Raw genomic sequence first — 22654 nt, forward strand, 5'->3', positions numbered from 1 at the left:
GGAGGGGAATGGGAGGAGGGGAGGAAGTATAAATTTATGAATGAAAAAGCAAACAAACAAAAGAATCAAGTTAGGAAAAATTTTAAAAAAAAAATGATTTGTGCTCCCTGATGCTCCCTCCAGAAGCCCAGGCTCTGCTTTTGCAGCCAGACAAGGCCAAGGTTAAGGATGGGAACTCCTAGGAAACAGACTGGTGTGAATGTAGGAAAAGGCTGTGAGAACGACACATTGGGAAAGCCCACCAAGGTAGCCTGGGAACACCAGACTATCAAAGATATCATCCGGGCCACTGAGAGGGCTAGGTGAGCAAAGGTGCTTGCCACCAAGCCTGAAGAACTGAGTTTGATCCTCAGAACCCACGTGGTGGAAGAAGAGACCAGTTCCGGTAAGATGTAGACAGTGGCCAGAGCACGCACTCACACACACAAAGTAAAGAAACACACTTTAAAAAAAAAAGAAATGTTAAAAGAGGACAACCTGACTAACAGATCGTTTATGAAATCACTGGTGAAAAAGACATGGATGGTAAGCATATCATAATGTCCAGAACGCTGAAGATCGTCCCCGAGAGTACAGTGAGCTCTTCGTCCCCTAACACTGGCAATGCCAGGTTCAGTCAGAGGTTGATCGTGCAGATGGCGCTGCGGGTCACACTAGGAAAGGAGAAGATTCTATCACTGGCTTGAGAACAAAACCCCAAACCCTGTCCGGGGACCAGAAGAACAGTGTCCCTCCCCCAAGCCTATTTGCATGCTGCATGGCATTTCACAAGATGGCTTCCCTATGCTGAAAACATGAGATGTGGCATCCGGGGACACCCACACCTGAAATGTGTCCCTATGTGGGCATTTCCTGCTTTCCTTAGAAATCCGTGAAATTATTTAAAGAAAATTCAGTGAGATGCTTTTCATGGGCATTTACACAACGGAGTATTACTCAGACATTAAAAAAAGAAAAATGACATCATAAACTTTCCAGGCAAACGGATGAAGCTAGGAAAAAAAAAAATCATCCTGAGTGAGGTGTCCCAAATGCCGAGCGATGGATATGGTATGTATTTGCTTGTATTTGGATATTAGCCGTGAAGGGATGAAAACCATGTTACAATCCAATGACTCACAGAGTGTAGGCGTAGAGTAAGGGGCTGCAGGACACAGACAGATCTTGTTAGGAAAGGGAAATAGGACAGATAGTTATGGGTGGGTGGGGAGGGTTGCAGTGAGAGGAGTTAGTGGAGGGGGTTGGGCTGGTGGGAGGGCATAAAGAGAGAGCTAAAATTAAGGGGCATTTTAGGGGTAGTACAGAAACCTAATATAGTAGAAATTTTCTAAAACATGTACTTAAATGAAAGCGAACTAAATGAAATCACTAACTACTGGGGAGACAGACTCCCAACTGGTCATCTCTTATCATCAAAGCTCCCAGTACTGGGACTGGGTTACATCTAATTGAGTTGTAGGTCAAAGGGTCCCATGGAAATCCCCAAACAACCCAGGCCGTTACCAAGACAGTAGGTTCCTCTCCACAAAACAACAGCAAGGCCCTGCTGCTGACGATAACACCTATACATTTCACTGAAGGTGGAGAAGTTGAGCTAATGCCTACACAGAGCCTTCACCCTTACTTCCAGCATCTTTGATACAGGACCATAGTCTGCACATAAACACTGTGCCTGCCACAAACCCTTTATCTACAATGATGTCCTACCTGCTGAAAGATACGCTAGGAAAACGGTAGCACAAAGCCTGTGGGAGTAACCAACCAATGTCTGATTTGACTTAAGGCCCACTCCACAAGATGGTCCCATCACTGCTTTGGGAACAAGAACCAGAAACTAGATAGCCTAGGGACTAGGAAAAAAAATCAAATAATACTAGTCTAAAAGAAAAAAAAGTGCAGTGGTAAAATGACTGCTCATGTATTTTTACTAAATTCATCTAGATCAGGGTCTTCTTCAGCTATCCTCAGAGAGGCTTCCTCCTGCAGTAAAAGGGAACCAAAGCCATTCTGCAGAGAGAAAGAGTCCTTGGAGGTGTGTGTGCTCTAATTGGGATGTCTCCATCCACTCCCTCCCCTCGCAGCCAGGGAAGCCCATGGAAGAAGAAGCAGAAAGTATAAGAGCCAAAGCAGATGGAGGACACCAAGAGAACACGGTCTTCTAAATCAACAAGAGCAAAGCTCACATGGACTCACAGAGACTGAAGTCGCATGCACAGGCCTGCCCCTAAAGTCCTCTACGTATACCGGGACTTCCAACTTTGAGTTTTTATGGGATTCCTGAGAGTTTGAACTAGTGGGTCTTTGAATCTTCTTTCTTATCTTGGGATCTTTTCCTTCTGTTGGTTTGTCTTGTTCAACTTTGATGTGATGGTTTTTGTTTTATCTTATTATACTTTATCTTCATATGTATATATATTATATTTTTAATACTGAATGAAATGAAATGAAATGAACTCCTCTAGGGTAAAGGTTAACAGCTGAACTGTACCTGCCGGGAGAGGGAAAATCAGTTTTCTCCAGGAGTGACACTGGGTATGCCATATCAACCACTCCAGGACAGGCCTCATGTTCAGGAAGAGGTGACCAACATACAATGGACTCCACAGTCTTTTTGTGTGCTTTTATTTGGCTACAGTTTCATGGCGTTTCAGGTTTTTGTTGTTTTGGGTTTGTTTCCTTTTTAGCCGTGGTTTTCTTTTCTTGGTTTTGGAAGGCTTTGTTGTTGTATTGGGTTTTTGCTTGTTTTAAGTTGAGAAAGAATTCAAAAGTTGGGTGGGTGAGAGGGGAAGAGGATCTGGAAGGACTTGGTGGAGGGGAAGAATAAGTTCAAAAGATAGTTACATTTTCAAATAATAAAAAGATATATAATTTAAAAAGTGCCTTGGGGAAAAGCAAAAGTGACACTGAAAACTCCCCCTCGCTACAGGACGCCTTTCAGGAAAGGTTTCTGCCTCGCTTTTCCTCCCTAGTTGCTGAGACACTAAGAGGGGCCAAATCACGCATTTCGTGCTCACAGTGTACACCTATTCTTCCTGTCCCTTTACCTGCTTCCTGTCTCGGTGTGCCTCTCATTCCACGTGTAGCCAGAACAACTACCCGGGATCTGCTGGCAGGCCGATGCGACCAAGCGGAGGAGTTACCAGTCACTTAGTGCTAAGCCACCCGGCTTTCTTCCATATGTAAGGGAAGGAAAGGTTGATCTACAGCCCAGCTGTACAGTTTTGCATGCCTATAGTCCCAGGCCTTGGATGGCTAACATAGGAGCATGGCAAGTTAGGGGGCACCATGAGCCACACAGAGAGACCCTGTTGCAAAATTAAAAGAACAAATAAAATGGAGAGTGGATCCAGACTCCGAAACCACACAGAAGACCGCAAGAGAACACGAGGTGCTGGGGATGGAAGCCTAGTGTGGAGTGAGGGACCAATGGACAGGGCGGGGATGGAGAAGAAAGGAGGGAAGGGAATAAGCTAATCAAATATCATTTCAAAACTACCATAATAAAAACTAATTCTTTGGAAGCTAATAAAAAATTTTAAAAATTAGCCTGGCCTGGTGGCGCACGCCTTTAATGCACCTAGCACTTGGGAGGCAGAGACAGGTAGATCTCAGTGAGTTCGAGGCCAGCCTGGTCTACAGAGCGGATTCCAGAACAGCCAGGACTGTTAGAGAGAAAAACCCTGAGTCGAAAATAGAAAAGAAAAGAGAGGAAAGGAGAGAGGGAGGCAGGGAGGGAGGCAGGGAATGAATTAAGGATGGGAGGCTGCCAAGTTTCAGAGCCTCCCCCCCCCCCATCACTGCACACTTACCACAATACACAGAAGCATTTGAAATTCACAGCAGTTCTCTCATGTGGGACACGGTGACCTCTTCTTTCAATAGAAGAGTCTACCCCACTCCAATAAGGCTCCCTTACTGTTTCCAAGATGGGAACTGTCTTTCACCACTGGTTACTGCCACCCCCTTCCTCATTATCACTGGGGCTATTCATGGGGATAATTAGAGCTGCTAACTGGCATTTAGTCCAGAAGTTTCCAAGAATGCATCAGGACTAAAAGGGACTTTTCCTAACACTTTTTAACAGTCCGCTTGCCTCTCTCTCTCTCTCCCAATCTCTCCCTCCCTCCCCCCTCTTCCTCGCCTATCCGAGAGCTATAGATTGCCTTTTTCCTCTATTATTACACTCATGCTCTTTGATGTAGTTAAAAACTAACGTGGATATAAGCACAGCCACATTACGGAGCTAAAATCAGCTCCTTTACATGGTCCTGCTGGCTGGGCTCCATCCTGCATCCTCTCTTCAGTCTCCTTAGTGCAGGAGCAGGAAACTGTTCCTGAGCCAAGGACCTTGCAGACAATAGAGAGGTCTATTTTCAAACAGCAAAAAGGAAAGAAAAAGATCTCATGTCTGACCCCATTGGTCTCATTAACATGGAGATACAATGTGTCAATTTAAAAATAACCAAAAAAGTAGTAATAATCCCAGAAGCAAACGCACGTCAAAAAGAAAGACCATCTGCTTCCACTAATCAACTCTGGAAAGCCAGTTGTACAATAGCTGGGAAATGGTAGCTATAAACTATTTGCTGATGCCAAGCCTCAGGTACGTGAATCTCAGCATTGCCAGCTTGACCAACCGTGCCGTCCTGTGCAGCGCACGGCATCTGTTGGGGTGTTTCCAGTGTGCTAGGCAGATCCACTAAGGACACTCTATCATTCATACCTATAAATCAGGAAACTGACACAGGGCAGTTGAATGCCTTCCAATGGTCACACAACCTTACAGTGCAGGGAACGGTGTGGAAAGAGAAACGACAGAACTACCCCACCACACCTGCCGCCCGCTCTAACAGCTAGAGCCAGAGACTCCCTCCTTACATCCATTTCATTACTAGAGAAACACGAATCAACATATTTAAGAGAAACCTACATTTCTCAGGGGTTACGGCAACTCTTGGTAGTTATACACCTTAGATCTCAGTTGTACATCGTATTTTGAATGACTTCTTCTAGGCCAATGGTAATTTCCATGGTCTGTCACTGAATTTTGGAAATTGAGAAATCCTGCTTGTTTCTAAAGCCTAATAAACTGTAATGTACAGCTTCACTCACAATAAAAGCCATTCTGGATAAAAGGCTAAATAACAAGAATGAAGAGGTAGGGTGATTCAGGGATAGGAAGGCCTGAAGCCATCCAAATTTGTTCCTACAGGGTCAGGTATGGTCCCCAACTTACACACTGATGCCCACATCTCAAAGCGATGGTTCACAGATAAGTCTTTTGAAAGGAAGCTGGGGTCAAATGAGGTGATCGGAACAGATTCTCACAGTGGCATCAGTGGCTTCGCAGGAAGAGAGAAAAAGCTGGGCATGGTGGCCCATGCTTTGTATCTCAAAACCCTGGGGGATGGGGCAGAAGGGTCGATGCAACTTCCAAGCTCTTTCGGGCTACAGTTTGAATCTTGTCTCAAAAAAGAAAAGAAGAAGGATGAGAAGCTCTCTACCCCGTGTGGACAGTGAGAAGGTGGCCCACTGCAAGGTAGAAGAGGGCTCTCATCTGGCCTTGAATTGGCGTGGAACCTTGAGCTTGAACTCATTACCCCTACAACAATGAGAAACAAAAACTGGGGGCAGGTGAGAATGGGAACAGGATGCATTTGGCAGGGGGTGAGGTGGAGGGAGAGAGTACTAGGAGAGAAGACTGGAATTGAGGGGTTCTATGGATGGGGGATGGGAACCGAATGCAGTAGAAACTCCCTTGAATCTACAGGAGTTACCCTAGCGAAGACTCCGAGTAATGGGGGATACACAGCCTGCATATGCCTTCTTCTATAACCAAGCAAGGCTTCCAGTAATGAAACCGGGGCTTCAACCCATCCACAAAAGCTTCAACCTACAGTCTGTCCTGCCAGCAAGATGTGCTGGGGTGAAGTTGGCACAGAACGTGTGGGAGCGGCCAACCAATAACTGGTCCAACTTGAGATTCACACAAGAGGGAGCCAATGCCTAACATGGCCTGGATGGCCAGACACCAGAGTCTGGACAGCCCAGAGACCCAGGATAGAATCAAACATGACTGGAAAAAAAATCAGTGAGATGATTCCTAATGACATTCTGCTATACTCAGAGATCGGTGCCTAGCCCAACTGTCATCAGAGAGGCATCACCCAGCAACTGATGAGAGCAGATGCAGAGACCCATAACCAAACACTAGGGAGAGCCAGGGAAATCCCACAAAAGACAGGGAGAAAGAATTGTAGTAGCCAAAGGGAACAAGGATACCACAATAACAAAGCCCACAGAATCAACTATGCAGGGCACACGGGGGCCCACAGACTGAAGTGACAATCACAGACCTGATAAGGCTCTGCATATAAGTTATGGTTATGTAGCTGGGTGCTCTTGCAGGGCTCCTAAGAGTGGGAAGTGGGGGTGTCTCTGACTCTTTTGCCTGCTCTTGGGACCTTTTTCCTTTTACTGAGTTATCTTGTCTACCCGTGATGAGGGTTTGTTCCTAGTCTAAATGTAACTTGTTATTCCATGTTCGGTGATATCTCTGGGAGGCCTACTCCTTTTTTTTTTTTGAATGGAAACAAAGAAGGAATAAAACTGGGGAGGGGCTGGAGAAATGGCTCAGCGGTCAAGATCACTGGCTGCTCTCCCAGAGGACCTGGGTTCAATCCCCAGCACCCACATGGCAGCTCACAACTGTCTATAACTCCAGTTCCAGGGTATCTGGCACTTTCATACCAAATACACATAAAATACAGTTAAATATAAAAAAAAGAAACTGGGGGAGAGGGCAGGAAGGGAATTGGGGGAAGGAACTGAAAGGAGTGGAGGGAGGGGAAACTTAAGTTGAGATATAATGTGTAAGAGAAGAATTTTTAAAAAAAATAAAACCACAAAAAAAAAAAAAAAAGACTACCACAGTGACAGTGACAGTTTCCTCTGAGCAGCAAGCTTTTGGCTGGGAAAGGAGCAAGTCGTTGAGTCTTAAAATGTTATCAGCTGCCGAGACAGTTATTCAGTTCTTAGTTATTTAGTTTGGCTCCTCATATACTCGAATGCCACCTGGCATGAGGTGACCTGGTGGGGAGCACAGATAATTCCTGTCCTCCAGTACTTCCCAGTCATGTGGGCAAGCCCAGGGTTTACTACAAAGTACAGGAAGAAGGATGTAGCAACATAAAGCCAATGTCAAGGCCAAGATCGAGCAATTCACTGCTGGGAGAGTCTCTTCCTGATATACATAAAATTGTTTTAAGTGCAGAGTCTATACCCCAGCGGCTGCAGGTGTTAAGTGGGAAACCACGCAGGAGTGAAACAGGCTGTTGGTAAAACCCACGGAAGTGGCTGAGGCTCCAGGAACCTGGAGTATGCCTGCCTATTCCAAGAGGCCAGACTACTCAGCAGGAGCTGGTCCTGGGTTTACAAATTAGGAGTGATGTCCTATGTTCCTTGGAGATGACCGGGGCAGAGAGATGAAGAGACAGACACATCTAGCAACACAGTTTGTAAGTCCTGTGTGGTGTCGTGGAAGCACACAGAGGTGTGTTTGTCAGCTTTCTGTCACTGTGAGAGAATACCTGAGAAAATCAGCTCACACTTGCAGAGGTTTCAGTGCACACTTGTGGGAAAGCAGAGGAGCATGGTGGTAGGCACACCACGGGGAGAGCGAGGCTACTTCACATCTACTACACGTCTCACTGGCTTTCCCCTGTGACCCAAAATCTCCAACTAGGCCCACTACCTCCCCATTGCAAATTATGATATGAGTCTATTACCTGGTCACTCTGTAGATAAGTTCAGAATCCCCTAGGTATAATCATGCAGGAAGTACCAATGCACTTGGATGAAGACTTGAACAATAAAAAATGAGTTTTTAGAAACCATTTGAGATCCAAACTAAAACAGAGGCAATGGAACCACATAAAATCGAACTTGAGTCACAAGACAGGGATGTTTAAGTTCAGGCTGAAGGAAGAGCATAAGTTACCAGACAAAAGTGGCAGGGAAAAGGAATAGACAGTCCAAAGACCCTGGGGCCACAGAGAGCATTGAGAATTTGTGAGGAGAGGAACTATAAGTTCCAGATAAGGAAAGACGGAGCTATAAGCAGAGGCCAGATTAACAAGAACTTTCCAAGCCACTGAGTTTCAGCTTTAACATCTGAGCAATGAGGCTGCCTACGTCTCATGATGGTTACATGCCCTAGTTCTGATAAAGGAAGTGGCATCAGCAATAAAGAGCACGGGATTCCCAGTCAGAAAAAAACATGCACTTTGCTTCTTCTCCGCCACCTTGGGAACCTAGGTGAGCTTTATTTCCCATAGAAACAAGAAGAAAATACACTAATGGGGACTATATGTCATATACATCATATGTATATATAATATAACATATATATGATGTATAATGTGTATCCACTCTGTCTATCACCTCTGTTCCTCTAGAGAACCCTGACTACTACACTGTCCTCAGAGACAAAATTCATCAGTTGGATGCTACATACGCTCTCACAGGGCTATGCAATGGAGTCAAACAGAGCCACGAAGCTGATGTTGTAGAGAAGATGTGGTTGAGAGACTGTTCAGGGAAGATAAAAATACAAAATAAAAAAAAAATCCACTTCTGCCATATTTTAGTAATAGGAAACTGGAATGAGGAAGGGCAATCTGAGAACTCTACTTTCAGTATAATTTTTCTATAGTCCTAAAACTATGCTAAAGCCAAAGCTGTAGTAAATATTTTTAAGGGCTATATAGGATATTTTTTGCAAATCTACCAAAGGTGAACACATTTATCACCAACAAACCTATATCACAAGAAATGTCAAAGATTGTTCAAAAGAAAGAAACTATTCTGAGACTGAACTACAGATCCACAAACAAGACCCAACGCGACTAAAATGCAAACTCGTATGCTACGTACATGTGCTGCATACATGATACCAGATTTTTATTATTTTTAATGATGTGAAAACCATGTTTTAAACAAAGGGGGTGTATGTGATATGCAGAGGTAAAGTATATGTTAAAGCACAAAAATCACAGAGGAGAAATGAATATCCATTGTGGCAAGGTGCATGAGGTAGAATACCATTTGACCACAGAGTGTGATATTAAATATATATACTGTAAGCCCTAAAAGAGTTACTAAAAATAACAGACTTATTACTAACAAGCCCCCCAAAAATATAGAACAGATTAAAATAATTTCTCGATGTGAAACAAAGAAGAAAAGGGAAGGGAATAAGATGAATATAAATGGCAAAATGGTGTAACCGTGATCCTCTCAACAAAAACATTAAATATAAGGAGTATAAACATTTCAACTAAGAAGCAAAGGTTAATGGTGCTTCACAGGCGTAATCCCAGCATTTGGGAACCTGAGGAATAAGGATTGCCAAGAGCTTGAAGTCTCGTTGGGTGTATAGTGAGTGCCATGATAGGTTGGACTGTAGAAAGAGATCCAATCCAGAAATAAAAAATATGATTCATGCTACAATATGGATGAATTTTTTTTCCGAGACAGGGTTTCTATGTAGCTTTGGAGCCAGTCCTGGAACTAGCTCTGCAGACCAGGCTGGTCTCGAACTCACAGAGATCCACCTGCCTCTGCCTCCCGAGTGCTGGGATTAAAGGCGTGCACCACCATCGCCCGGCTATGGATGAATCTTGAAAACCTTACATGAATAGAAATAAGTGAGTCACAAAAATATGATCCTATCATGTGCAGCATCTAGACTCACAAAATTCATAGAGACAGGAAACTGATAATTAGAAGACAGAAGCTAAGGGAGAGGAGGATAATTATTTAACAGATCCAGAATTTCACCCAACAAGAATGAAGTTCCAGAGACAGTGGAGTAGTTGCACAAGTGACTGTGCTTAGTCCCACTGACAAGTACACTTCCATCCCCTGGGGCTGGGGAGATGGCTCTTGCCACACAAGGCTGAGAACCTAAATTGGAATCCCCAGAACCCATGCAAAGCCAGATGCAATAGCAAGCGTCCGATATCCCAGCACTCCTATGGTGAGATGGGAGGTGAGAGAAGAGGCTCCTCGGAAGACCACAGGCCAGCTAGCCTGGTGTACCTAGTGAAGAACAACAAAGAGACTGCTTCAAACAAAGTAGAGAGTGAGGACCAAAATCCTATGTTGTCTTCTGATATCAATATGCAATCTATGGCAAGCAGCATTCACACTACAGAGAGAGAGAGAGAGAGAGAGAGAGATTGATTTAAAATAATCAAGATGTATTACAAGTTCTTTGTTATGTTATCACAATACCTAGGTGGACATTTATAACTGAAAGCTCTCAGGTACAAGGAATTGTCAATATGGTGCCGATACTGCCTTGCCTACAACAAAACATGAGAACAGTGTATGCAAATAAAAGAGATCAGTTCCTAGATGTTATACTTAATCTTCAAGGTGTTAATCTTGAACAGAATCACTTTGTATTCTTCAAAGTACTCAATGGCTTGCAAAAATTATGGAGGACTCTGTCCATTTTATAATGAGAGTTGGCGTTCTGCTACACAACAGCTGAAGAAATGAAAAGGCCTATGGCTTAGCCTCTAGAAATACTTGTGCGGGGCTGGAGAGATGGCTTAGCACTTAAGAGCACTGGCTATTCTTCCAGAGGTCCTGAGTTCAATTCCCAGCAACCACATGTTGGCTCACAACCATCTGAAATCAGATCTGGTGCCCTCTTCTGGCCTACAAGCATAGATGCAGGCAGAACACTAAACATAACAAATAAATAAACCTTAAAGAAAAGGAGAAAGGGGAACGGAGGGGAGGGGAGGGGAGGGAAGGGAAGGGATTCTTGTGCTAACCGAATAAGCAAAGAAATGCCTTACTCAGCTAAGACTTGCATCCTAAAAAACACTGCAAAATAAAATGGTTACCATCTTTTCTGTAGAAACTGCTCCATAAATTTGGTCATATATGTGTTCAGCAGAGGGAGTCGGGAAGGGGGCTAGAGTCTCTCAAGCACTTGTGAGGGGCTCAGGGAGCCATGTTCCCTGCCCTTCAGTCACACAGAAGTACCCAAGACAGACTCATCAGCAGGTACGAGGGAGCTACTGCAAAGGGAACAGGCCCCAGCCAGAAACCTCTGTGGAACCAGACCCAAGTCAGGGACATCTGTGGGAACAGGACCAAGCCAGTGACCTCCACCAGAGCAGGCCCAAGGCAACAACCTTCACAGGAGCAGGTACAAAAGAGAGACTGCCTTAGGGACTGACTTAGGCCCAAGTCAGAGACCTCTGTGGGACCAGCTGAGCCAGGAACCTCCAAGGGAACAGAGCCCAACGACCTCCGAGATTGCAGAGAGACCCCCGGAACTGGATCTGTGGCCCTGACCGCACCACAACAAGCAGCCATCTGAGCCTTGGCTCCACTGGCACCTGGAAGACTGATCACCAGAGACACAGCCCCAATAGGAGGAAAAGATGGACAGACAAGGTAAGAAAGAACACACTCAACACCACAAAGAGTAACACAACATCAACAAAAACTAGTGGCTCTACAACAGCAAGACTTGAACACCCCAATATAATAAAGATGAAGCAGAAGAAATGACCTAAAAAATAACTTTAGCACCCTTCACAATAGCCACAAATAACATAAAATATCTCAGAGTAACTCTAACCAAACAAGTGGAAGGCCTGTATGACAAGAACTTTAAATCTTGGAAGAAAGAAATTGAAGAAGACACCAGAAAATGGAAAAATCTCCCATGCTCTTTGGTAGGGAGAACTAACATAGTAAAAATAGCAATTTTCCTAAAAGCAATCTACAGATTCAATGCAATGCTCATCAAAATCCCAGCAAAATTCTTCACAGACCTCGAAAGAACAATACTCAACTTCATTTGGAAAAGCAAAAAAACCCAGGATAGCCAAAACAATCCTGTACAATAAAGGAACTTCTGGAGGCATCACAATCCCTGACTTCAAACTCTACTACAGAGCTACAGTACTGAAAACAGCCTGGTAGTGGCATAAAAACAGACATGGATGGAGCTAAAAATCATTATTCTGAGTAAGGTAGCCCAGATACAGAAAGACAACTATCACATGTACTCATTCTTGGGGGTTTTAAAACATAAAGCAAAGAAAATCAGCCTACAAACCACAATCCCAGAGAAACAAAGAGAGAGAGAGAAAAAAAAAAACAGACAGGAGAACCAATGGAACCAAATCAAAGACACAGTTATCATCCATACACCTTAGATCACCTGATTTTTGACAAAGAAGCAAAAAATATAACACGGAAAAAAGAAAGCAAATGGTGCTGGCATAAGTGGATATCAACATGTAGAAGAATGAAAATAGATCCATATGTATTGTCATGCGCAAAACTCAAGTCCAGATGGATCAAAGACCTCAACATAAAACCAACCACACTGAACCTCATAGAGAGAAAGTGGAAAGTACATTTGTACACATTGGCACAGGAGACCACTTTCTAAACATAACCTCAGGAGCACAGACACAAGTTGTTTTGGCCAATAGCTTATCAGAGCAAAGCCAGGCGGGAAATCCGAACAGAGATATAGAGAGAGTAGGTAGAGTCTAGGAGATGCTAAGTAGTTGCTGAAAAAGAAAGACATCAGATACCAGTCAGTACCTCACCAGCAGGACACAGACTTGTGGTGATTCACAGATTAATAGAAACGAGTTAACTTAAGATGTACAAGTTAGCTAGAAAAATACATAAGCTATTGGTCAAACAGTGTTGTAATTTTTTTTAAAAAGGCAGATTCACCAATTCTTCCTTTGCAACTGTCCTTCAGCCCATGGCCAGGCTGTGTGATCCCCTCCTGCAGGAAGCTCCACCTTCCTCACTCTAAAGTAGCCATGAAGTAGCCACTCTCCTTGGTCCCCACGGAGCTGCTGATGGTTTGGCTTTTGCTCTGATGCCCCCACCAACACCACCCCAGTGTCCGCTGCAATGCTGGTTAAAGAAGTTTCTGTAGTCTAGATATTAGAAGCTATGGTTTTATTGTATGGGATGCAAAACCAGAGTTAATGGGGTCAAGCTGACCAGATGGGTACTGCCTACAGCTAGTAGAGGCAGCCTTTAGCTGTGGTTAAGTGGGAGAGGGGAGATCTCCAGCTTCCTTCCTTTTCTTTTCAGCACTTTCACAAGCACTGCCAGTCATCATTACTACATTCCTCAATTATGATTTTTTAAAAGATTTATTTATTATTAGGTATACAATGTTCTGCCTGCATGTCTGCCTGCAGGCCAGAAAAGGGTACCAGGTCTCATTACAGATGGTTGTGAGCCACCAAGTGGTTGCTGAGAATTGTACTCAAGACCTTTGGAAGAACAGCCAATATTCTTTACCTCTGAGCCACTTCTCCAACCTCCAACTATGATGAATACTTATGATTGTATGTAACATTCTTTTTCTTCTTTTACTGAAAACAGTGAATTCTAAGTAAAACTTCCAAATCCAAGTCCACTGTGCTGGTACATGCTTTAATTCCAGCACTCAAGAGAGGAGGCAGGGTGGTGGTGGCACGCACCTTTAGTCCCAGCACTAGAGGCAGGAGGATCTCTGTGAGTTCAAGGCCAGCCTGGTCTCACAAAACAAATTTCAGGGCAGCCTGAGCTACAACACAGAGAAACCCTGTCTTGACAAACCAAAGAGACAGAGAAAGACAGATCTCTGAGCTTGAGGTCAGCTAGGGCTACATAGTGAGACTCTGTCTGAAATAAATAAATCTCCCAACCCAAAATTTTGTAATATTCATGCGCTAAATGAACCTCCTGAATTGTAAATAAAACAAAAAGCTTCAGAATATGACACACTCTATCTAGTCTAAGCATCGCAAATAAATATTCTCTGTATTTTCTCCCACACACTCAGACCCGAGCCCACAGGCGAGGCATCCTGTCTTCACGCCTGTGTCCTCAGTGACTGTCACAGCAGAGGGATGCTAGAGATGATCAAATACCACAGCAATGGAAAACTGCAAATGGCCTCCGATCTGAGCACTCACCTCCACCTGAGTGACATTGACGACCAACGCCACCACCATTAGCACTGCAAACAGACAGCAGAAGACTCGTAGTTTGAAGAAAGTGGTCCACATTGTCCGGCTGTGTCCTGATGACCCATGGCCGACACCGTGCTACTTCCACCTTCAAAGCTCCATGTCGTCGTCGTTTGAGCTGCGGATGCCTGCTCGGTTTAATTTGCTTCTAGTCTGCCAGCCAGCGTAAGAGTTCTGCAGAGGAGAGACTGCAATGGTTCAACAAACAAGAGAAATGAAAGTCTAACCAACTGTAACAGAAAGGAAAGTCCATTCTCTCCCCTGGGCCTTGTCCAAGCTCCAGTCACAGAGACAGTAATACCTTATCTCCAGATAACTGCTTCAGTTTCTTCTTCCAACCCCAGGCTTCGATTCAGAGATGCTAATAATTACCTTATTAACTATTTACCTGATAAGATTAGTAGGAAAAGAAGTCTTCAAACTCGAAAATTATGAAATAAAAGTAAACGTTAAATTTCTAGTGTTCAAAGTAAAACCACCTCACTTCCCTTATAGCTTAAGTTATATAGCATCACCATGTTCACTAGCTGTAAAGACTGTTAGGAGGAGGCCTCGTGTTTTTATACAGAGTCCCAGAACCCTGTGAGAACCATCCCAACCCTCTGGAAGGCCAGAACACCACAATCTCCCCAGCCAAACATCAAACAACCTTGGGGTTTACAGCTCCCAACAGGTGGTCCTTTCGTCCTTCAGCAAAGAGATAAGGCATAAGAAGAAAGACACCAGTTCTGAAGACAGTTAGCTTGAAGAATTTTTAAAAGGTCCTGGTCCTTTTATCACAGATGTTTATGGGCAAAGGACTAGAGTCTCCTAACAAATTCAAAATGTTCTTTCCAGTTGCTGCTTTTATGTTGTTGCTACGGTTGCTGGGTTTGGGAGGGAGTGCTACAAATCAGTAATGATTTTATTCAGTTTTTCACTCCGATAAACATAATTTTATAAGACCTATAAAAATTCCATAACTTTTCTTTTTATAGCAGGAAACAGTTATCTGCACACCTTATGTGTTTGCAGAAAAAAGTAGGCAGAAAGAATAATACAAGCTGGGCAGTGATGGTGCACGCCTTTAAACCCAGCACTAGGGAGGCAAAGACAGGCAGATCTCTATGAATTCAGGCCAGCCTGATCTACAGAGAGAGTTTCAGAACACCTGGGCAGTTACACAGATAAATGCTGTCTCAAAAAACAAGAGCAAAAAAAAAAAAAAAAAGAGTACACAACATTTTCCAAGAGGAAAAACCCAAGAAACATTTGCTCTGATCTCTTTCCTTCTAAAAAGCAACAATTCAGTAGAAAATAGAGGAATTTCTGTAGAGCCTCTGATTTTCTTGTAGTGTGCCATGGGAATTCTTGTTTCAAGAATGGCTTAATTTCTGTATTAGTGTAAGGCCATTCTGTTACTTTCTGTAAAGTGAAAACTGAAGCACACACTGAAGAGGCACTGTAGCAATTTACTTAATTCTTAAACTTCTCTAGCAAAAGTCTTGAAGGAAAGCTAGAGTTCTCTCTCATCTGCGATCATTTGCTTTCTCCCCCCCCCGCCCCTCCTCCCTCTCTCTCTCTCTCTCTCTCTCTCTCTCTCGCTCTCGCTCTCGCTCTCGCTCTTTCTCTCTCTCTCTGCTGCTGCTGCTGCATCTGCTGCTGCTGTACACTTCCACCAAAAGGGCATGTAAGGAAGTAACTGTTTCTAAAACAGAAAAAGTGCTCTTTGAAGTGACATTTTCTGTGGAGGGACACCTTGAATCTCATTCCAGTTCCGTTCAGCCTTTACTTTTGCACTCTGCAAGTGAATTTTATTTATACCTTCACAAGTCAACCCCTTAGCTGCTGCTGCATTTATGTATCTTGTGGCTTGGGCACTTTGGCATTGCCTGTTTTGAAACCCTTATTAATGTTTACTTATATTCATTTTTATCTTCTTTTTTATTGTATTGCCCTGAAATTCAGACTTGAGTTGACGTCATCCTCGGAATTTAGAAGGGGCAGAGGCAGTCTACGTTATCATCTATTACTTAAAACTTTTATACTTTTTAAAAAAAAAATTTTAATTTACATTTGTGTGTGTTTGTGCCACAGTGCACATGAGGAGGTCAGAGGACAACTTACAAGAGTTGGTTCTCTCCTTCTACCATGTGCGTTCTGAGAACTGAACTCAGGTCACTGATTCTGAAGGCAAGAACCACGGGGTCAGCCCTCACCTGGGACTTCACGGGACATCTTCGGCCCAGCTACCGCGACCGATATTTTCTCTCCTTGGTCATTTGGATGTTGTCCTGGAAAGCGTGGCCAGAATCACTCTCCTTACTGTTTAGCGGTGGGACAGAAATAATTGCCTTTTCCCAACTCCCGTTTCTGCCGCCTCTGAACAGGTCCCTGGCACTCTCACGCTGCAGGCTTCGGCTTCGCTCCAGCACTGACAGTGTTTCCACTCTCTGGGCCAGAGCTGCTAACGGCTGTTTCCAGCACCCACAGCTCCAGTAGCCTGTGGCTGGAAACCAAATACACAGGACTACAGACCTTGTGAGAGAAAGTGTATACACTTAAAAACAGGTAAGAGATGGTGCTTGGTGTAAGCCAGAGGGCGTGGCTACCTAATAATCATTCATTGGAAATTATTATTCCTTAAAAGGGGGCCAATGAGATGACTCAGCGGGTCAAGGTGCTGGCTGGAAAGCACAACAGGCTGCATTTGATCCGCAAGATCCACGAGATAGAAGGAGAGAACTGACTCCTAGAAGTTGTCCTTGGACCTCTGCATGTCACACACACACATGCACACACTAATACGCATGCACACATGAACACGCACACATGCACACACATGCACACACAGAGAGAGGAGGAAGGAGAGAATTGTAAAAATGAGAACATTAAGTGCTATACAGTCCATATGAATTGGGAACTATAAAGCCAATGACGGACAGCAAAAGTAACACACATATTGAATGAAAATCCCCAAAACAGAGAGTATATAACTGATATCTGATACCGGTAAACAGAGAGGTACGGTAATTTTGCTCTCATGGAGGGATTCTTGGAGGGTAGGCACAGACCAAAGATGGAAAGAGTGCATGATGAGAATTTTGAAGTAGCTCACAATAGCTCCATTGCATCATCCCTCCCCTCGGCTTTCTGCTGGACCTAGAAGCCCTTATTCCCACTCCTCCACTCCACCTGTCCGGGCCATTATCAGCCCACAATAACCGAGTTGGCTCTTCCCCAGCCCAGCTGCAGAGTGGGGACAAGGCTAAACTGAACCCCACTTATCCTCACTTCTTAGCAGCTCACTCTTTGGATGTGTTTCTAATCGCTCCAGCCACATCTACCAGTCAGGACCATACTTTAAGAAAGTAAAGAAGCTGGGGCTGGAGAGATCTCAGTGATTAAGAGCACTGACTGCTCTTCCAGAGGACCCAATTCAATTCCCAGCACTCACATGGCCAGTAACTACTGTCTGTAATTCTTAAGATCTGACGCCCTCACACAGACATGCAAGCAGGCAAAACACCAACGCACATAAAATAAAAATAAATAAATTTTAAAAATTAAAAAAATAAAGAAGCTATATATCATAATAAAAGCAACTTAACGATAATCTTTCTCCCCCCCCCCTTTTTTGAGATGTGTTTTTGTTGGTGTTATTTGAAACTCACTATGTAGACCAGGTTTGCCTAGAACTCATAGAGATGCCCCTGCCTCTATTTCCCAGGTGCTGGGATTAAAGGTACAGAGCACAGTACCTGGTCTACTGTATTCAGTTTCCAATTCTCCCACAGTATTAGCTTTTTACACGAGTCAACCCATGAAACAAACATTGCAGAGGTGCACTCTGTAACAAGCCATGCTGAGGGCCAGAAAAGTTGCCATTCATATTAGAGTGAGTTAGTGCCTTTGTTGAAGAAGAATGTGAGCTGGGGACATAAGTAATAGAGTGCTTGCCTCGAATGCATGATCCTGGGTTCTGGAGGGAGGAAGGGGAGAGAAGACACAAGATGGAAAAGGCAATAAATCCACCTCCTAAACAGCTCCACACAAAACCCAAACCGGACAGCTGCTGAATGCCAGTCAAAGGCACAGCTAGTTAAAATTATAAAAACTGTTTGCTGCTAGAAGGATTCACGGAATACATAACGAAGCTACTTGCTTCTTTCTCTCAGGAACAGTGCAGGGGGTGGTTGACTGATTATGCTGTTCTTTGATCTGCTCTGGCCTGTAATTAGTATATAAGCTGGCTAAGAAATAAACTCGGAGCTTGGTGGTATTGACCTTCAGACCTCTTGGATCTATCCTGTGTTTCCTGTCTCCATTTCTTTCAATCTGCCATTTCCTCGATTCTCACGGCCCTTCCCCGCTACCATGGCTGATTTTGTTGGAGCCGGCTCTGACACAAAACAAAACAAAAAACTGAAGTTTTGAAATATTGAGAAACAGCCAGGCATGGTGACACACCACTTTAGTCCCAGCGCCCGGGAGGCAGAAGCAAGTAGATCTCTGTAAGTACAAGGCCAGCCTGGTCTACAATGTGAATTCCAGGATAGCCTGGGTTATGAAGAGAAACCCTGCCTCAAAAAAAAAAAATAAAAAATAAAAAAATAAAAAGTAAAAATGAAAAAGAATTTGAGAGTTAACAGAGGAAGTTAGACAGAAAGAAACAGAGATCTATTCAAGCCCAAGACCAAATGTGAGCACATGAAGCAGGACTCCTTTCTGTAGCTCCCATGTCTCCATCATATACGTCCACATCAAATGGCCCAAAGTGCTGACTCACCTAGACCTCCTCAACCCCAGTGCCTCACATCAGGACCAGCGCATTCCGGGAGGCTGCGTGGCAAGTGGAAAAGCTTAGTAAGTCAAACAGTAAGTGCTACAAGGGCGAAAACTGGGCCATTGCAAATTAACAATCATTGTGGAAACTTTTAAATACGAGGTGCTGGAACCATACAATCAATTAAACCAGAATCCACGGGAATGGGATTGATACTCCTGTTCATTAATGGTCCCTAGAGAGCTGTAGTCCACAGTCAAGTAGCAGAACCATCAACAGAGTGGCCGGGGGGTATTACTGACAACAGTTCGCAAGGGCTGGTGGGTACTAAAATGAATTTTGAATTGTGCCTTCCTGCGTTCTCTTGGGACAGCGCGATTCTGGGGCACCTGAGATAACTATTCCCTCTTCGGTGCCCTATCCCTTCGCTTCCTTACTCAGTAACAAATCACAGCACTTTATCAACCCAGGGGAGATAAAAGAATAACAGACATGGAAAGAAGATAGCAAACCCAGTCAAAAGGGGGCAGAGCCCAGCACTGCAGAGTTAAAGTATGGTGTGCCATCCCCTTCAGAGGAACCAGACAGCCACAAGGGTCTAGGCATTCTGCCAGCTTCAAACACACCCTGTTCCAAATGACAAATAATGGCAGCGGGAGGAGGGCACGACCACCCGAGCAGTGTGATTCTTTACCTGTTGGAAATATGGCAACATTCTTCCTTCGAAGTAAATGATGAAAAGCAAGGGGAAAATTACAATTTTATATATATTCATTATGCAAAATTCTGCCTCGTAATCCCCTTAGCACCACTGCCCTTCTGGATTTGGATCAAGGAGAAAGTCAAAAATTCAACATTACACTGAGTCCCGTGACATACGCGTTTCTCCCTGCATGGTTACCCTGATGTGTTCAAAATTGCATCTCAGTAAGGCCAGACTAGTCCAAAGTATCACAGGATAACCAGCCAAGAGACAGCTGGCTCCCAGGGCAGCAATGAGACTAGTGATCTGAGAGCTGTGTCGCCAAGCTCTCTGAACCGGGTGTAAGAAAAGAAAGGCGTTACGGGGTGGGAGGGGGTACGGGGGCTTGGCTGCGTTCTCTGGTGCGGGCCACCTCAGATGCCAGCTACCGGGCGCAGCGGCACTGGAGCAAGTGGAGAAACTGAGGATGAAGATGCTCAACCTCGCCCCGCCCCATCTCTGCAGCGGCTGGGATCCTCTGGTTCCCGGCTGCCGCAGCCCAGGGCTTAAGGATCTATCTGCGCTTTCCATCGGGGCCTCTGCTCCGGGGCCTTGACACGCAATCCGGATTCCCGGAGTCGCAGCTCCCCACACCGGGTTGGAGTCACCAGGGACGCGGGGCGGAGGGGTCTCCTGTGGAACACAGGGCTCAGCAGCCGAGGGGCGCACGAGGGGACAAGCTCCGCCCCGCTCCGCGCACAGTCGCAGCTCGCACTCACCGGGTCTCGAGTCTCACTCGCCGCTCGCCCTTCTACAGGATGTGGACGCCCCGATCTGTGGCCTCTGCACCAGGCCGATCTTTCCCGGCTTCCTGACCCGGCTACGGCGCCTCACCCCCGACCCCCGGCTACGATTGGTCCGACTACGGGAGGGGCGGGGCAGGGATGTTGACGGACAGCCGCGCAAGCAGGGTGCTGTGCCCGGAGGCGAGGACAAGGAGTTGGCACTGCCACAGGGCTCTTGTGCTCTAGTGACTATGCACGTCTCGCACTCTGGCCCGAGGGCTGGTCCCCTCTGGAGACTCAAATACTAAGGACCTTGGATATCAGCGTTTCCCTGGAGTTTCCCTCAGCAGGATTTTCTCTGCCTGAGAACTAGCCACAAAGCTGTCCCTGCAGCGGTGGAGTTGCTGGTCCCAGAGAAACACGGTTTGCAGGAGCATGGAGATAGCAGGGCCTTGAAGCTTCTTTCTTTGAAGTTAGTCTCTTGGCAAAAGTGCCAAAATACTCCACCCAACCCCACCCTCAATTCTTGATTATCATAGTTTTGCACATTTAAGTGGAGAAATGTCAGAAGCAGCTTGGGGAAACTGAGGAGCTGAGAGGAGTGCCTAGAGGATCGGAGAGCCTATGTGGAACAAAAGGCATCTGGCTCGGCTGTGTTTCTCAAAAGTTCAGTTCATAAAGCATAGTAGGGTTAGTCTTTTAACCCGAGAAAAATGCTGGAGGTGGGGAGACCTGCTGCCAGGCTGTGCTCCCAGGCTGAAGAATTAGTATGAATTACAACTGGCATTAATTATCTTTATACTTATTGATCACAGTGCTATAAGAGCCTGAGATCAGGAAGGACTCTGAGGCTAGCAACTAAGAGAGTGGTAGAATCTTTCTCTGGTGTGTACAAGGTTCTAGGCTTGATTGCCATTGTCATCATCAGCTGGCTGAACAGGTCTCCATTTTCTCAGGCATGCACTGGGCAGCAGTGAGTGGCAGCAAGTGGCATCATCTGTTGTTTGTCTCTGTCCATGCCCTGAGCATCAAAACCCTCCTAGTGCTATAGTCCTTGATCAGAACCCGTAACCCTTGACAAGCAGCCTGTATTACAACTCTCAGCCTGGGGTCTGTGACCTTCTGGCCTGGGATTTGCTAGCTCTCTGGTTCTAGAGACCAGGACTAGCATGTTGTCTTTGTTAGTTCCTTAAAGCCTTTTACTAGCTTTCAGTTCTGGTTTTTCTACTTCCACTTCCTGTCTTCCTGGAGGTTCTTCAGCTGTTCAAAGCTTCCTTGGCTGTCAAGTAAGTCACTGCCTGGCCCGTTTCCACAACTTGATAACTGTTGCTGGCCTGACACTGGGTACTTGCCTCTGTTGGGACTATCTTCTGGGACCAGGGCACCCACCACAGCTCAAAAGTTTGGAGTCAGTTGGGTATAGTAGCACACATCTTTAGTCCCAGTACTTGGGAAACAGAGCCAGGCGGATCTCCATCAGTTCAAGGCCAAAATGGTCTACATAATGAGTTCCAGGACAGCCAGAACTACACAATGAGACACAGTCTCAAGAAAAGAAAAGAAAAGAAAAGAAAAGAAAAGAAAAGAAAAGAAAAGAAAAGAAAAGAAAAGAAAAGAAGGAAAGAAGAAAGGGAGGGAGGAAGGGAGGGAGGGAGGGAGGGAGGGAGGGAGGGAGGGAGGGAGGGAAAAGGAAAGGAAAGAAGGAGTATGAGGTGAGGTGCCAGGCAAGGCCTGTCATGATCACTTAAGCATAGGCATCATATGTTGTGTGCAGAAATAAGCAAGGATCAGGCCAGGCGGTGGTGGCACACACCTTTGATCCCAGCACTTGGGAGGCAGAGGTAGGTGGATCTCTGTGAGTTTGAGGCCAGTCTGGTCTATGAACCAAGTTCCAGGACAGCAAGGATTGTTACAAAAGGAAATCCTGTCTCAAAAAATAAAATAAATCAAAGATCACTAGCCAAAGGGCATCTGTTAGTGACTTGGAAAGGCAGGCACCTCCACGGGCAAAGGCCTGTGTTAATACACCTTCACTGTATCCATTCCTTTATTTTCAGCTAAAACTTTTTGATTCAGGGATGGAGAGATGGCTCAGTGGTTAAGAGCACCCAGGGTGGGTTCCCAGAACCTACGTGGTGTCCCACAACTACTTGTAGCTCCAGTTCCAAAGAATCTAATACCTCCCTCTGGCCTCTATAAACACACACGTGTGGTGATACATCAAACTAAACACCCATACACATAAAATAAAAATAAATCTTTAAAAAAAGAACAGCAAGGGGCTAGAGAGATGGTTCAGCAGTTAAAGAGCCTAGCTGCTCTCCCAAAGGACCCAGGTTCA

General features: G+C 45.0%; 1 protein-coding gene across 1 annotated transcript in view; it reads right to left on the reverse strand.

Annotated features, from left to right (window-relative positions):
• The window catches only part of Nxpe3 (neurexophilin and PC-esterase domain family member 3), a 53685-nt gene extending 33270 nt beyond the window's left edge, over nt 1-20415 (reverse strand). The window contains exons 1-2 of the mRNA XM_050122384.1: nt 20308-20415; nt 14028-14255 (exon numbers count right to left, since the gene is read on the reverse strand). Coding sequence (XP_049978341.1) covers nt 14028-14120 — 93 coding nt within the window. The 5' untranslated portion in view covers nt 14121-14255; nt 20308-20415. The remainder of the gene's footprint in view (nt 1-14027; nt 14256-20307) is intronic.
• Nucleotides 20416-22654: the final 2239 nt, after the last annotated feature.

Source organism: Alexandromys fortis, unplaced genomic scaffold, assembly GCF_014885135.2.
Source record: "Alexandromys fortis isolate MF-2015 unplaced genomic scaffold, M_Fortis_MF-2015_v1.1 scaffold_187, whole genome shotgun sequence".
Lineage (NCBI taxonomy): Eukaryota > Metazoa > Chordata > Mammalia > Rodentia > Cricetidae > Alexandromys > Alexandromys fortis.